Source organism: Limanda limanda, chromosome 11 (genome assembly GCF_963576545.1).
Source record: "Limanda limanda chromosome 11, fLimLim1.1, whole genome shotgun sequence".
Taxonomy (NCBI): Eukaryota; Metazoa; Chordata; class Actinopteri; order Pleuronectiformes; family Pleuronectidae; genus Limanda; species Limanda limanda.
The window spans coordinates 11,557,845-11,573,028 of record NC_083646.1 but is presented as its reverse complement, the minus strand read 5'-3'; the positions used below and the strand labels follow the sequence as shown (position 1 = coordinate 11,573,028).

Sequence of the window (15,184 nt, the reverse complement as noted above, 5' to 3'; positions counted from 1 at the left end):
ATAATTGATTGTATTTTGAAAAACCACTGACCGGAAGTATCACACTCGACTGACAGACACCATTTCCGGTGTCGCCACCTTCTTTGTCTCCGGTGCAGCGTCTCGATACGAAGGCTCTGGCCGTTTTTTTCCACTTAGTTTTTGAGGATATATTTACACATATATCCCTAATTTTTCAATATTGAATGACAGTCGACTCTGAACTATTTATGCCGAAAAGTAAAGCGCCCAAAATGGATGACCTGGACTACAGTAAGTGAGCTAACCGACTAGCTGTTTGCACAGGTTACCGCTAGCTAGCCGCGGCTAGTCGTGTCTTCGCTAGTAGCTCAGTTAAACGTGACACGTTGATCACAGTGTGTGTGTATATATTGATTCAGGGGAAAGGGAGTGCGTATGTAAAGTAGTTAAAGTGTTGAAACACACCACTAACATGTGCTAGCTCAGCCTGGAGAAAACCAACTATTGATTGTTTGGCTTTGAGCTCGAAGCTAACGTCGGTAGACATTCAACACCCAGATCTGCCTCCCAGGTTAACGAGCAGGACCTTGTTGAGACGGTGTATATTTCCCCGGCTCGTCCTGTGGTCGGTGGCGTTGCTCCGGCAGGATGAGTCAAGCCGTGCAGGTGATCCAGACTGTGGGCGTGGTTGGTGGTGTTGTGGAGCAGCTGTTTGTTCAACAGAGTAAACACACAGGAGGTCTGGTGGCTTTAGGAGCCCAGATCACAAGCTGTGGCTCTGGCTCCGGCTGCTGTGGACAACATCACGACATCTCTGCTCAACATGCATCGAGACAGAAAACGTGGCTTTACATAGAGACAGTTGAATGACACCTGCGTGAAGATGCTGCAGTCGACGGTCTGTGTGCTGCAACACATTGCACCTGAGCTTTCACTTTGGAGGCTGCAGTCTGTGGTGCTGTTGAATGTTGCTGCTTTACACTGACAAATGTTTCTATTATTTCCTCCACACTATATATATCAGCTCCATGTGTAATGCAATACGGTTAAAAGGGAACCCCAAACTACAACCTCCAGGATGACTATACATTTTTAATACTGTACACCTCTCCAAAAGAATAACAATAACACGAAATATCTGTAGACTTTTGTATTAGACTGCATGTTTTCATGTACCTAATAAACTGACAGCTGACAATATTATGGGCTTTTCCCTATTGGAGCTTTCATAACATTACATTACATGTCATTTAGCGACTTATGTTTTTAGTACACTCAACATTTATGAGGGGCTTTCAGAAGATACTCAGTTTGTGACATGCATGGTAATCCAATGCAAAACCAGTGCAATAAATTCTGCCTTCATTGAAGTCATAATGTTTACTTTTAGATTAAATTGTTTGATAGAGATTAAATTGTTTGATAGAGATTAACTTGTTTGACAGAGATGTTAATTTAACTGTATGGTTATTACGGGTATGTGGGTTAAGTGCTGCTGCTAAGTTGAATGATATGATATTGAGAAATTATCCACCCAATTTATTAGCATCTAAACTAGATGTACCTGATAAACTAGTTTGAATAAACATGATTGTTTTTCTTTAGAAGATGTTTGCCCAAAATTGTTTTTGAGAAAAGTAATTGGATATGTTAATCAAACACATGGGGTCAAATAAGTTCAGGAAACGGTGTAACTCAGCTGTCAGGCTTCCTTCTAAACCACGTCAAAACAAACATGACTCGCAGAAGCTGGGAATGCTGTGGAAATACCTTGTAAATGTGATGTATCACCAAGGCCCATGATAAAAGACTATTGTAAGGTATTTATCTTTACACAAGAGAAACTAAACACAAACATCCCTACCCATTGTCTTTTGTGTTTTATTCACCTTCAGAAACTTCAATTACCACAGCAACTATCTCACTTCCTCAACTCCTTTCCATTGTAAGATGGAAGGAATGGGTCATAGCCAATTTGAGCAACAATGCAGTTCTCAAAATAGTTGTATTTGTAAGGCTTTTATGTTTCTAATATAGACATTCTGCCTCAGGTTATTTGGGCACAGTTACCACTTGTTATATGTGCAGCAGCAGCAGTGGAGTCATTCTTCTTCTCTTCCCTTCCAGTCCCAGTAGACCTGAGCCCAGAGGAGCGCTCTGAGCTCGAGGACATCCGCAGGAGAAAGGGCGTCCTGCTCCAAGAGATCCAGAGGCTCAGGGAGGAATTAAGAGAAGCTATTATGGAGGTGGAGGGACTGGAGACCAGCACAGAGGGCAGGTAAGAAGAACATTCATAGCAACACTGCTGCTGTACCCCCAAAAAGATTTTGTGCTGTACTTCAATATCTGCACTTGCTATTTTGGGCTCAAAAGTACATTCATACTCATAAGTATGGTATCATTCAGTACACTATACACACCTGAATTGTTACGTAGAGGGCGGGGCCATCAAAGTAGAGAGAGGAGAGGATGGAGAAAGAAAAATGATGGTGTCAAAGGAGCATCAATTACCTTGTCCCAGGACAGGGGGCACACACAAGAAAGCAAAACATTCATTTTTAAGTAACATGATCAAAACAGTCGTCAGATATGTTGTTGAGTGGGAATCGTGGTTGTTTGTTATGAATATGCTTTCCAGTGAGTGAGTATAATGTCTCACTACGCCATTGAATATACTGTGTACACATTAACTACATATGAGTGTACTAAATAATTAGATTTGAGACACTGCATCAGTGTTTGCAAATGTGCGTGATGTAATGAAGGATATTAGAAACTAGTTTTATACATAAAATGTTCTTCCCGTGTGGTCTTAAGTAATTTGTGTTTGACCAATGACCACTGAGTTATTTGATCAAAGACTAAACCACGTCTCCGCTTTGCAGTAAAACTCTACAGAAAAGCAGGCATGTGGCAATGGGAAGGAAGAAATTCAACATGGACCCAAAAAAGGTAAAAGTCCTTAGTATATTTACAGGTATAATTTGTCTGTGTTGCCTGTGTGGGGACTGACTGTCTCTGCTCTCTGCAGGGCATTGTGTTTCTGGTGGAGAACGAGATGCTCAGACACACTTCAGAGGACGTCTCTCAGTTCTTGTACAAAGGAGAGGGACTCAACAAGACGGCTATAGGAGATTACCTGGGAGAAAGGTGCTATGCCTACTAATACACTTGGCCTTTTTTCTCATTCTGTGTCAGCCTTTGTAACCGTGCTCTATGTTGATTCACTGCAGGGACGACTTCAACCTCAAAGTTCTTCAGGCTTTTGTGGACCTCCATGAGTTCACTGATCTCAACCTCGTCCAGGCTCTCAGGTAAACTCCGTTCACTCTAGCATTTTTCTTTTGTTTTGAACCAAGGACAAAACCTCTTTACTAGTATCCTGACATTCTCAGATAAACAACCCTCAACAATGGAAAGTCCCACTCTCATTGCCAGTTCAACTAAAGGAAGGAAAATTTATACAACAGAGCCATTGTGACTGTTGAAATCCACCTTGAGCAGAGTTTGTTCTGTAGAATTGACCTAAACCTCGACCTGTTTTCTGCAGACAGTTCCTGTGGAGTTTCCGTTTGCCCGGTGAAGCTCAAAAGATTGACAGAATGATGGAGGCTTTTGCTCAGAGATATTGCCACTGCAACCCCGGTGTCTTCCAGAGCACAGGTAAAAACAAACACTCACAATCATACTGCTTTATGTAAGGTAGGCTTTATGGTAAATAAAGGTTCTTATCTGTAGTGGATGGATCACAGGAAGGGGCCACTCAATCAGTTTTTACATTTGAGTTTACATTTAATTGTCAGTTCTTTGATTCCTTTCAACACAACAATAAATGAGTTGAGAGGAAGTGATTTCACTCACTCAGACAATTACCCTCTTGCCAAACATTATCTTAATGGAACTCCACTGAGTCTGACCGTAAACATCACTTTTCAGTAAAAGTTTTTTTGTGTTTTTATTCATTATTTCCTTAAAGATTCCCTGTGGAGTTGTCCCATTGTTTCTATTTAGTGTTACCCACCATAATACAATGTGTGTATCCCTAACGTTTATATATTTATATAAATGAGATTTTAAACGTTAATATACCAGCAAATATATATTTCTGTGTACAGAAGAATTTCGGTATTGGTACAGCTGTTAAACAGTTCAACTAGCTTCTAGCCACCATTCATGCCAGCTGAGAGCTTAATTATTTACAGACCATTGCATCTCAGATGGAGGCCATGACACAGATACTGCCTATGCTGACACTTAGCAGCATATCCATGTGTGTTATCCCTCCTGTTGATGACTGTCGCCCATAAATACGATAGAAGCCAATAACTTCACAGGGAATCTTTTAAATAGTTGGAGATGACTTCACTCAGCATTCCCTTATATGAAACAGAAGTATCACAGTAGATTTATCATGTGAAAAACACATTTTAACCTGTGTAGTCTAGACTGTGGTTTCAGATAGAATTATCGTAGTACTATATAGCTATATTTTAGATTATAATGAAACCAAGCTGTTTTGTTAACTGATGATATTTTTAAGATTATTCGCTTTAGTCAGTGCACAGAACAAAACTCATAACTGCTGCATTCTCCTGCATGTCTCCCCTGATTGCAGACACATGTTATGTGCTGTCATTTGCCATCATCATGCTGAACACGAGCCTCCATAACCCCAACGTGAGGGACAAACCCGGATTGGACCGCTTCATCTCCATGAACCGAGGCATCAACGAGGGAGGAGACCTGCCGGAGGATCTACTCAGAGTATGATGATCTCTTTGTTGTCTTCCTTTGCTGATGGTCAAGTGACAATTGACATTAAAATGACAATTAAAATGAAGAACATATCTAAATTCAGTTTATCATCATATCTGTCACTGTAGAATCTCTACGAAAGCATAAAAAATGAGCCCTTCAAGATCCCAGAGGACGACGGCAACGACCTGACTCACACGTTCTTCAACCCGGACAGAGAGGGCTGGCTCCTTAAACTCGGTGAGATGATGCCAGGGGATCTTTCAGCCTTGTTGAGGAGTACTGCTGCAACCTGCCAGCCTTAATACAGTTGAACTTCTACTGACAAACTCTGTTTATCGTTGTTAAAGATGCATATTGAAAGGATCTAGTGAGAAAACATGATCTGTGGGCCACTGTACTCAGTTCTCTTCTGAGCTCTTTATGCTACGAGGAACCTTCTGTCCTGTCTCTGAGGTTTGCTGGATCTTTGCCTCCACCCGAATTGTCAGCTCACAATGATTAAAACATTACTGGAGCACAAAGGAGAGCGAGAGACTCACTCTCTTGCGCCACAGCAGGCTCAAAATCTGATTGTTTTCTTCTGCATGGCGGGGCCTGTGATCTGTGTGTCACTAATATCATTTCTCTTACTCTCCGTTCTCCCCCCTCTCTCTTTCTCTTTTGGTCTTCTGTCTCCCTCTGAATCCTCTGGTCCCTTTTGTGTCTGCTTCCTCCCTGCGATTTCCACCCTCTACTGCTGCTGCTTGTTTTCTCAGGAGGTATGTACGGTCGGAGTTGTCGTAGTTAAAACAGTTGTAGAAAAAATAGCCACATAGTTATGTAGGAATGTAAACTGTAGACTAATATCTCTTCCACTTTAACCGCTTAAGAAAATATTTTCCCTCTCCTCTCACCCATCATTATGATCATGTTGTTGTTTTTCAGGTGGACGGGTGAAAACCTGGAAACGGCGGTGGTTCATTCTCACAGACAACTGTCTTTATTACTTTGAATACACCACAGTAAGTCTTGGTTTCCTCTCTTGTGTGACACATCTAGATGCATCAGGTTCAGTAAACAAGATGCTGAAAAGCTCTGTATGATTATTGGGTGTTTTTGTATTGGAAGTTCTATGAAATTATTATAGAGCGTTATTTGATTATTTAGCGATTTATGTTTAAAAATTGTGATTGTTTGCGTTAGCGGAAATTTAGCTATAACAGAGAATAAGCTCTTGGAGAGGAATTGGGTTCAAAGCAAAAGGAAGCCATGTGTCTGCAAAGAAGAGCAGTCCCTGAACATGAAGGTTAGATCCGTAACTTTGTAACTCTACAAAGGAGAAACCGGTTTGGTGGCTCATGCTCAGTAAAACCAGAATAGACACATGCCAGACTTGTGAAAGCACTAATCCACAAAACAAATATTCCATGTAGACACTATTGTAGCTTGAACCTCACCTAGATACAAAGTTAATAAGTGAAAGAATACATACAAATGTATTGAGAGTACATTCATTTAATAAGACAGTGGATTGGTTATTTAACCTGGTTTATCATAGTGCTTCTGAATTAAGTGTGTGTGTGTGTGTGTTTTATTTGCTTAAAGTCCTCTTGGGCCTGAATTAAAAAAAGATTTGTTTGTGTTTCATTAACAGGATAAGGAGCCGCGAGGTATAATTCCCTTGGAAAACCTAAGTATCCGTGAGGTGGAAGATCCAAGGAAACCAGTACGTTTACTTTCCTGTTTAACTTTATACCCAAGTCTCAGTATCATAATTGTTAAAAGTCTCCTTCTCCTTCTCCCAAAAGAACTGCTTTGAGTTGTACATCCCCAACAACCGCGGTCAGCTGATTAAGGCTTGTAAGACAGAGGCTGATGGGAGAGTGGTGGAGGGGAACCACAATGTTTATCGCATCTCCGCCCCCACACCTGAGGAGAAGGATGAATGGATCCATAGCATCAAGTACGTAAATAGAAAATTGATTTCCTTTTCCTACCCACTGCCTGGATGGTACAAGCACCTAAATGCTAATTTTAATGATCCCCCTCCCTCACGATTGTTTCTTTGTCCTCTGTCTAGATCTGCCGTCAGTGTGGATCCCTTCTATGAAATGCTCGCAGCCAGGAAGAAACGTATATCACTGAAGAAGAAGGAGGAACAACCGTAAATGATGCCCTTTTTTCACTCCGTCTTCCTCTGTCCTTCACATCTCTCCTTCCAACATGGGACGCATTTTTTTCTCTGATCTTTGCTACCTGCGGTCGCAGGTTTTGTTTTCCCACCTTCCCTCACGCATCCAGAGTGAAGAGCTAATCCACTAATGCTGCTTGTTATCTTAGTTCTTGATGCTACTGCTGTTATATTCAACTCAACACACTACAGCCACAACACGCCTGTCCTGTACTTTCATCACGTCTCTCATTCAGCATTTCATTCAACTGTGAAACAAGTCATAAGCCATATTCACACTAATGCAGACCATTTCAAAAAAAGCTTTCCTGTTTTGGCCTTTAATTTATTCACAACAAATTTTCAAATGTTGGGCTTCAAAAGTAGGATTCAAAAAGGCAAAGACTTCCATAATTTCTGGTTATCTTGATCCATTTTAAGAATCTTGTTAAGGTGCTATTTCCTCTACACACTTAATTAACAAAGTCGCTCTGCAGAAATACTTATGGTTATTTGTGCATGCCTAATGGAAGCCATCTTATATTTGTGTATTTTATTGGCTTTTCAGCATCTATAAGATTCTCAATCTAAAAAGTCTATTGTGGATCAAAAGCGTTCAGAGATGTATCCCCATTAGTGTGAATATTGTTTTATTCAGGGTAGCAAGCAGCTTCAGTTGTCATGAATTATTCTTTCAGGTGGATGAATGCTGCCTAAATGAGAAATTGCCTTTCTTGACCGTGCTTGACACAGACAAAATGTGAATTCACTACTCAAACACACTACATCCGGTTTCATTCGGTCAGGAAGGAGTAAAACAAAAGCAGCAAATGATTTTAGAATTTTGAGATGTGTCCATTACTCAACGGCTCCATCGTAATATCGGCTCTTATACACTGTAACCAATATGTGAGGAAAATGTCCCTGATCATATCACCAAGCTGCTGATGATCTTAAGATATGATCGCTCCTTGAGACAAAAAAATCACTTAAGTATTAAAGGACCAGTGTGTAGGATTGAGAGAAATATGTTGGTATAAATTAATATAATATTCACAAGTATGTTTTCATTTGTGAATAATCCCCTGACACTAGGATTTATATAGGGTGGATCCTTTACAGCTACAGAGACACGTTATTTTCCACACATTTTCTCCATGTTGCATCATCATGTTTCTATAGTAGTGGAAACAGACAAACTGAACAACAGCTCTGGGTGTGACTTTTCTTGTTTTGGGCCACTTAAGATTCTCTTGCATGCTTTTAGAGGGAAGGGTGATAGGTGGGGTATAATTCTGGTTGCAATTTTCTATCTCACCACTAGATGCCGGTAAATCCTACACGCTGGTCTTTCAAGTAGTTAGTCTTCTTGCTAACAGCTGCTTTCAGCTCACAGAGAAAACTTGTATATTTTCTTCAGCATGTCTGAAAACCAGTGAAATAGAAACCCAGTCCAGGGCTTCGTTATCGAATCCTTTATAACACTATAGTGAACAGTTATCATCATGTCCTCTCATATTTAACCTTGCAGCATGCCATAAACCATTTCCTGCTTGTTCAGCACTACTAGACAACCCCTGAACTCTCTCTCTCTCTTTAGTAATAACATCCCTTAGAGCCAGATCTGTCCGCTTTCGCGAGTTTCATGAATCACAAAGGCAGCTCATTACAATGTATACTTTTTGTAAATAGATGTTAGCATATTTGTTTACGATACACATAGAAATGATTTAATTTATTCTTTATCTTTTGTTAAATTCTGATTTTTGTACGAGCTACTGTAGACCTGCATGTTGATAAACGGAGGCATCGGTTGTAGTCACCGATGTGTCGCTGATCATGCTAGTGCACTGATTTGAAAAGTGTTAGTGTTCCCTGTTGACTTAGACAAACTGCTTTTAATGTGGAAGCGGATTTATGCCTAAAGTAAATTGTTACTATTATTAGTTTCTTTAGGAAAGATAATTGGGAGACGTGGTCTGATTTAATTCCAGATCTTGATGTTAATCAGACTCAGTAAAGCACAAACAGATATTACTCTCACTGTCTGTTAAACTAATGTTTTTAAACCATTGGCTGCCTGCTGTCCTGCAATTTTAAATCATATTACAGTGATAAAAACAAACAGACGAAAAAACAAGGAACACTAATAATCTTTGATTCATTACGTGATAGTAAAATCATTCAGATGTAATGAATCACTAACAAGTTTAGCTTAATGTCCAGTGATAGATTTGCTTGACTTCCAGTTCATAAACTGTTATTTCTGGTAGTTTGTTGAAGTTGGCATTTTTAGATGGTAGGAACAATTATCTACTGCACTTTATCAATTTTAGCATTTTGAAGAAAATGCCATGACTTTGACTGACAATACAACTCCGGTACTGTGTAGCGCCCTCTCCTGGTGGTCCAACAGAGACACAAATACATGCACACTGCAATATGCTGATGGATGAATCATGAACTGTGTTGAAATGTACAACTCCATCTGCCGGGCAGTTCCAGCTGTAGCCGCAACAGTTTCTGTATCAGCTCATCTGATAGAGATTGTGTCGCATGAAGCTGAACGAGCTCTTTTCTGTGTGATCGAAATATTGCCACCTTTTTTTTAAAGACGCAGCCAGTGATTGGTCATTGGAGCACAGATCAATGATTGCCTTTTTACTCTCCCACTTCATCAAACTGACCTGAAGGCCTACTTGTACAGCCATGTTAGTGCACAGAGCACATGGGCTGTCTGTAGGCCTCCACCTTCTGGGTATTCTTGAAGTGCAAAGTTGCCAAAAACACTTACTGTCTGGACACATAATGTTTCTATATAACAACAGAACGAACACAGAAATTAATCCAACCAAAACTGGTCCTCTGTCTCTGATTCCTTTGACCGCCAGAGTCACCTCTTTACGAAGAAACACCTTTATTTTGTATTTATTTATTTTTATTTACTGTGAGGTGAAGATGGATAGATCATCTGTAAATGTAGCAAAAGGAAAACCACGATTCATTGGTGCCAGAAAACTACTGTGTAACAATAAACGGTGAACAGAGATGATGACTGGTGGCTTTATTTGTGTCCGCTATTTAATCTGTGTGATGAAGTGTTTGTTTTATTTGCATATCAAGTTGCATTAGTTCAGTATAATTTGGGCCTTTGCAGTTGTATGAGGTTCATGAAGCGATGGAAAGATAAGTAACTTCAGAAGATGTCTCTGAGACTTAATCGTCAACAACCTTTTTGCTGGATGTCGTCTTCACTGTGGCGAGACTGTGATAATCAATACATAGCCCAACAGAGAACCGGTCACCACAAGATGAACTCTACCAAGAATGAAAAACGAAGACCTATCTTTCACGTTTTTATTTACATTTACAAAAAAAGACAAAACCGTAACAACATCAATGTTCTAACGTGGCTGGAATTAGGCAATTTTTTATATAGAACAGTTACAAATCATTCCAGAAATTAAGAAAAGCCACAGAGCAATGACCTTATTACACAAAACACATCAGTCAGATTTCAAGTTCGAATCAAATATTAATCTAATCAAGATAAAATGAGAAATGTCAATGCTCTGTTTAGCATTGTAGAATGTATAAAAGTTTTAAAAGATTTTGTAAACTTAAATTTTTTTAATGAAGCCCTTTTGCAGTATAAAATTGTGACAAGAAACCTTGTATTAATAATGTAGATATAGTCCCTGTATTAAATGTAAGAACCAGCAGATTCTGTAAAACACAAAATGTGACTGACTTCTCATTATTCCTCTCAAAACCAACAGTCTATCTATAGATTATAAAAACAGCAATTCTACAGTTTCTTTGGTAAATTAGCTGTATGTCGTCAGTGGAAACCTTTTTAGAAAAAAGAGAATCCAGAGTAGAAAAAGGATTTCTATCAATATCCTACTAACAAGATAACAGTTGGTCACTTCACCACCACAGAACTCACAAAAGGTCTGTGAACAGGCCCACAGACCCCACAGTCTTATTAACAACATGACAATATGTCACATACAGCACTCATCTGTTTCAAATACAACCCTAGTTTATGAACACATTCGATTATGGTCAGTCACTAAGATCCAGAAGCACCACAGCCCCTACACACCATCTGTCAACACAGATCAGTCTGTTTTTTGTATTTTAACTTTTTTTATTTTTATATTAATCACCAATGAAGTTAAAATCAAGGCAATGATTGAAAGAGTGAAGGAGTTGAGGGATCATCCCGTCCAATGGGACTGTTGTTTCATTCACACACCATCTTCACTCTCTGTTGTTTCTATATCAGTTATTCTCATTTATGTCTCAGCCTCCCCCCAGTTTGTTTCTTCACTGGCCGTTCAGTGACAGGGGTCAAAGGGGTATCTGGCTACGCCTCCGTGAAGCTCCACGTCAGCGTCGGACCAGGCGATGACGTCTCCTCTCAGGTAGCTGCCGCAGGACGCCAGGCTGTAGATGTCACTGGCGCTCAGGACGTTGGACCACAGGTGGAGGTCGGCCATCTCACCCACGTATGACTGAGTGGCGTCGAAACGACCTCCCAGTGTGTCCTGTGGGACAGAGGCACGGGAAGAGTCAGACTTTTTTTTTTTTTAAACCTTTATGTGACAGTTTGATCATTTACATCAATATTATAAAAAAAACAAGATGGCGGCGCGTGCACAACGCAAGGCTCAGTGTCTCCCCAGATTTAGCTACAGATCTTATTTATTTACATTTTCACTTTAATATGCACAATACTCATATACTCCCCCCCTCCACCCTGGCTTGGACTGCCACACACCCTCCTCCAACCACTGAACATTTGAACATTTGTACATTTGCACTAACTGTTACTTTTTTTACTACTGTATTATCCCTCTTATAGTGTATTCATATTTATATATATTTATATTTTTATCCTGCTCATAGTGTATTCATCGTCCTTATATCTCACAATTCCTGTTAATACTGAAATATTCCATATATATTTCTTACTGTACAGATCTTATTTATTTACATTTTCACTTTAATATGCACAATACTCTGCACTTTTACTGCCTTTTTTGCACTTCTGGTTAGATGCTAAACTGCATTTCGTTGTATAAGTACTTGTACTGTGCAATGACAATAAAGTTGAATCTAATCTATATTCCCACAGTCAAGTATAATTTTGCACGGGTTTCTGTGCATCTTCAAAATATATAACTTCCTCTGTCTGTATGCTGTCTATGGTCTTTACCTGTTCCTGTCCGAGGATGAAGACCCCTCCAGGTCTGATGGGGCGCCAGGGAGAGAGATTGATCCCGGACCCTCTCTGCACTCCGTCCTGGTAGGCCTCCCACTGTCCGTCCCGGGTTGACCAGGTCACACACACATGGTGCCACTTCCCGTCACTCACAGACAGGGGCAACGTCACCGCCTGCGTGTGAGACAGAGAGGTGAGACTCATTCAATCTGTCCTAGTGTAACATCTCTTTTGAATGTGTTCACTGTAGCTCAGAGTTCTAGTTCATCGTTCCCTCCCCCTCACCTTGTCGTCGATCAGCAGCTCTAAGGGGTTGTCCCCCCACTCAATCAGCACCAGTTCGTTGGCCTGTCCCGGGGCAGAGTAAGAGAAGGGCGTCCCCAGGCTGGCTCCAGCGCCGGCCTTCATCCAGAGACACAGAGTCAGAGCGAAGATCTCCTGCAGCAGAGTCTTCTTCACCCGCCCGTACATGTAGTTGGTTCTCATGGGGAAGCTGATCTGGAAGGCATCAGGACTCAGGGATTGTGTGTTGCTGGAACCTGGTTGAAAGGAAACATAACATCATTCCTGGAAAGAGCAGCCTCAACTCAAGGTTTAGTATCTGCTCTAAGTCTGGAGCTTTCCATCGTATCACATGATCTTTCTCAGCCAATTTAGTTTTCACAATTGTCGTGAAATTGCACCTCAGATTGTTGCTTTTGTTTTTCCTTGTGAAAATCCTTCTCGTCTTTGAGTACTTTGACATTTAGTATCTGGCCTGGACCTTTTCAGTTATGACATTTGTTTGTCAGTTACAAACTATTTTCAATAACATTTAATAAGATAACGATTGAAATAAACAGATGAAAATGAGCTGGAGTGATGAACCTAACAAAAGAAAACTTTATACTGATAAAATGAATACACAACTTCATTAACAGGACCTTGATGTGACTCATTTCTTGTTATTGTTTGTGTGTTTTTTTGTGTTTTTACGTTGTGTACCTGTGAAGTGCAGCTGGTTGAGCACCGACTCCAGTTTATTGTGGAAACCAGTTCGAGGGCCTGGAGCTCTGTATCCAGGGTGTGGAAGGTAACCGTGACTGTCTGCTTCATTATTGTCATGGTCATCATCATCATCATCTTCATCATCGTCATCATGGTGGCGGTCGTCATCATGGTCGTCATGGTGACCATCTGCGTCGTGGTGGTCATCATTGTGACTGTCGTCGTGGTGATCGGCGTGGCTCCCGCTGTCGTCGTGGTCATCGTGGTGTCTGTCGTTGTGGTCGTCGCTGTGGTCACCTGGGTGTCCGTCCTCGTGATGGTCGCCGTCCTCGTGGCGCTCGGGGCTGTTGAGGGCGGCGGTGCGATGCTGCAGCTGCTCCTCCAGAGTGCTGATCTTCCTCTGCAGCAGCTCCTTCAGGGAGCTAGAGTAGGCGATGGACGTGTTCCTCTTCTGCAGAGGGAGATCAGAGGAGAACAGAGGTGAAGTCTTGAGTATTTCCTGTCACCTAAGCTCCTGTGATTCCTACTTGCAACAGACAGTTTAACAGCCAGTAAACTGAGACGACCTCTGAGCTGCTTTGGCAGAGAGTCACACTGGCATCAGGGAATCGAACGTGCTGGTTTGTCACCTGAGAAAACACTTGTGTGTATTTTGCACATCTTTGTCTGTGATCTAGAGTCACTAATCATCTTGTTTCTGTCAAAGCAGCAGTCAGGTTTACTTTGTCATCCCTCTAACATTCAGTGTATCTTCCTGTATCTGCCTCTGTTTCTCCTTCTCAGGTAATCCAGGCTTTGTTCAGCTCCTTCCCCTGATTACTAGTCTGTCAAGGGAGATCACCATAATTACTGCTGATCTTAGACCCGTGCCACACCACCGACACACGCACACGCTACAGCCCGTGACATCTGCCTGTGATCACCATCCAAAGATGGGGGGAGACAAAGCAGAACACCTAGATTCACCAGGAGAGTCCACACTCCCGGTAACTTTAGAGAAATCCGGGCTGGAAAACCTTCAGATTTCATCCACAACTTAAATCAATCATCTTCATCTGTGACGTCCACCTCTGAGCCTGTGGCTGCTCTGAGCCCCCCCCCCCCACTGAGGGACTTCAAAGTGTCTCTCTTTCCATCGTAGTGAGTGGCCTTATGAGCTTAAGCAATTCATTGTTCCTATGTCTCAAGGATTAGCAGACACACTACTTTGGGATTTGTTTAATCGACAAACAATCCGCTGACGACAGCATTAGTGTGTCCAAACGAGAAAAAGCTTTCTTGCATCACAAGCCCCTTTCTCCACCCTTATATATTTTCACTACAAGCTGTGTTTTTTGATATACACATACCTTTCTTTTCTGTAGTTCTGTAGATATTATTCGCGGATACAAAGTTGAAAAAGTTTTGCTTCTCACCTGTAAGTTGTCCAGCCTCTCCTTCAGCGCCTGCAGCATCCTCTCCATCTGCTCTGGTGACGATGAGATGTCCCCCGGTGCCACATGTTTATCCTTCCCCTGGTTGTTGCTGCTGTGACCTCCATCAGATCCTTGCCCCCCTACAGAGGGATGGTGGGGCGAGTCTGGTATGAGGTTGCCGTTCCCATGGTGACCCGGCTGGTTGCTATGGTGCCCGTGGTCAGTGGGATGGCTGGCCGCCCCTGCGTGGTGGGAGTTGGAGCCTGTGGTGTGGTGGGAGTCATGAGGCGCCCCGCCGCGGCCGAAGCCCTCACACAGGGTGAGCTTGGCCGTCAGCTCCCTTATGGTCTCCCTCTGGTCCAGGATGGTCTCCTTCTGCCGCACAAGGCTCTCCCTCAGGTGGAGGATGGTGGCTTTGGCCTCCTCGCTTGCCCCCCACCATCCAGCAGGAGGTGCATTTTGATAACCTGGTCCGCTGGGCCCTGTCGGACTTGAGCTTGGAGGCGAAGTGGGGAAGCAGGCCGGGTCTGCATCCACGGGAAGAGGGGTGCAGACGAAGCGGGGTTGGGCTCTGAAGTCATAGTCGGAGCCTGCAGTGGCAGACGCTCGACAAAGGAGGAGTGAAAGTAGAGAAAACACAGTGGGAACAAGGAAGAGGTGAAGAGACTGAGAGTTCCTCATCAT

The 15,184-nt window shown here is 42.0% G+C and overlaps 2 protein-coding genes across 2 annotated transcripts; one reads left to right on the top strand and one right to left on the bottom strand.

The window, feature by feature from the left end:
• The first annotated feature begins 78 nt into the window (after positions 1–78).
• cyth2 (cytohesin 2) lies at positions 79–9,917 on the top strand. The gene is made up of 12 exons (XM_061080448.1): positions 79–252; positions 2,089–2,239; positions 2,847–2,913; positions 2,993–3,111; positions 3,195–3,275; positions 3,512–3,624; positions 4,577–4,725; positions 4,845–4,956; positions 5,644–5,720; positions 6,353–6,424; positions 6,507–6,661; positions 6,779–9,917. Exons 1-12 carry the CDS (start codon positions 186–188, stop codon positions 6,864–6,866), a joined length of 1,251 nt encoding a protein of 416 aa, XP_060936431.1. The 5' UTR covers positions 79–185; the 3' UTR covers positions 6,867–9,917.
• Positions 9,918–11,211: 1,294 nt separating this feature from the next.
• si:dkey-283b15.2 (neuronal pentraxin-1) lies at positions 11,212–15,184 on the bottom strand. The gene is made up of 5 exons (XM_061081901.1): positions 14,501–15,184; positions 13,083–13,536; positions 12,384–12,637; positions 12,093–12,272; positions 11,212–11,421 (listed from the first exon to the last, which is right to left on the bottom strand). The coding sequence occupies exons 1-5, from the start codon at positions 15,182–15,184 to the stop codon at positions 11,212–11,214; spliced, it is 1,782 nt and encodes a 593-aa protein (XP_060937884.1).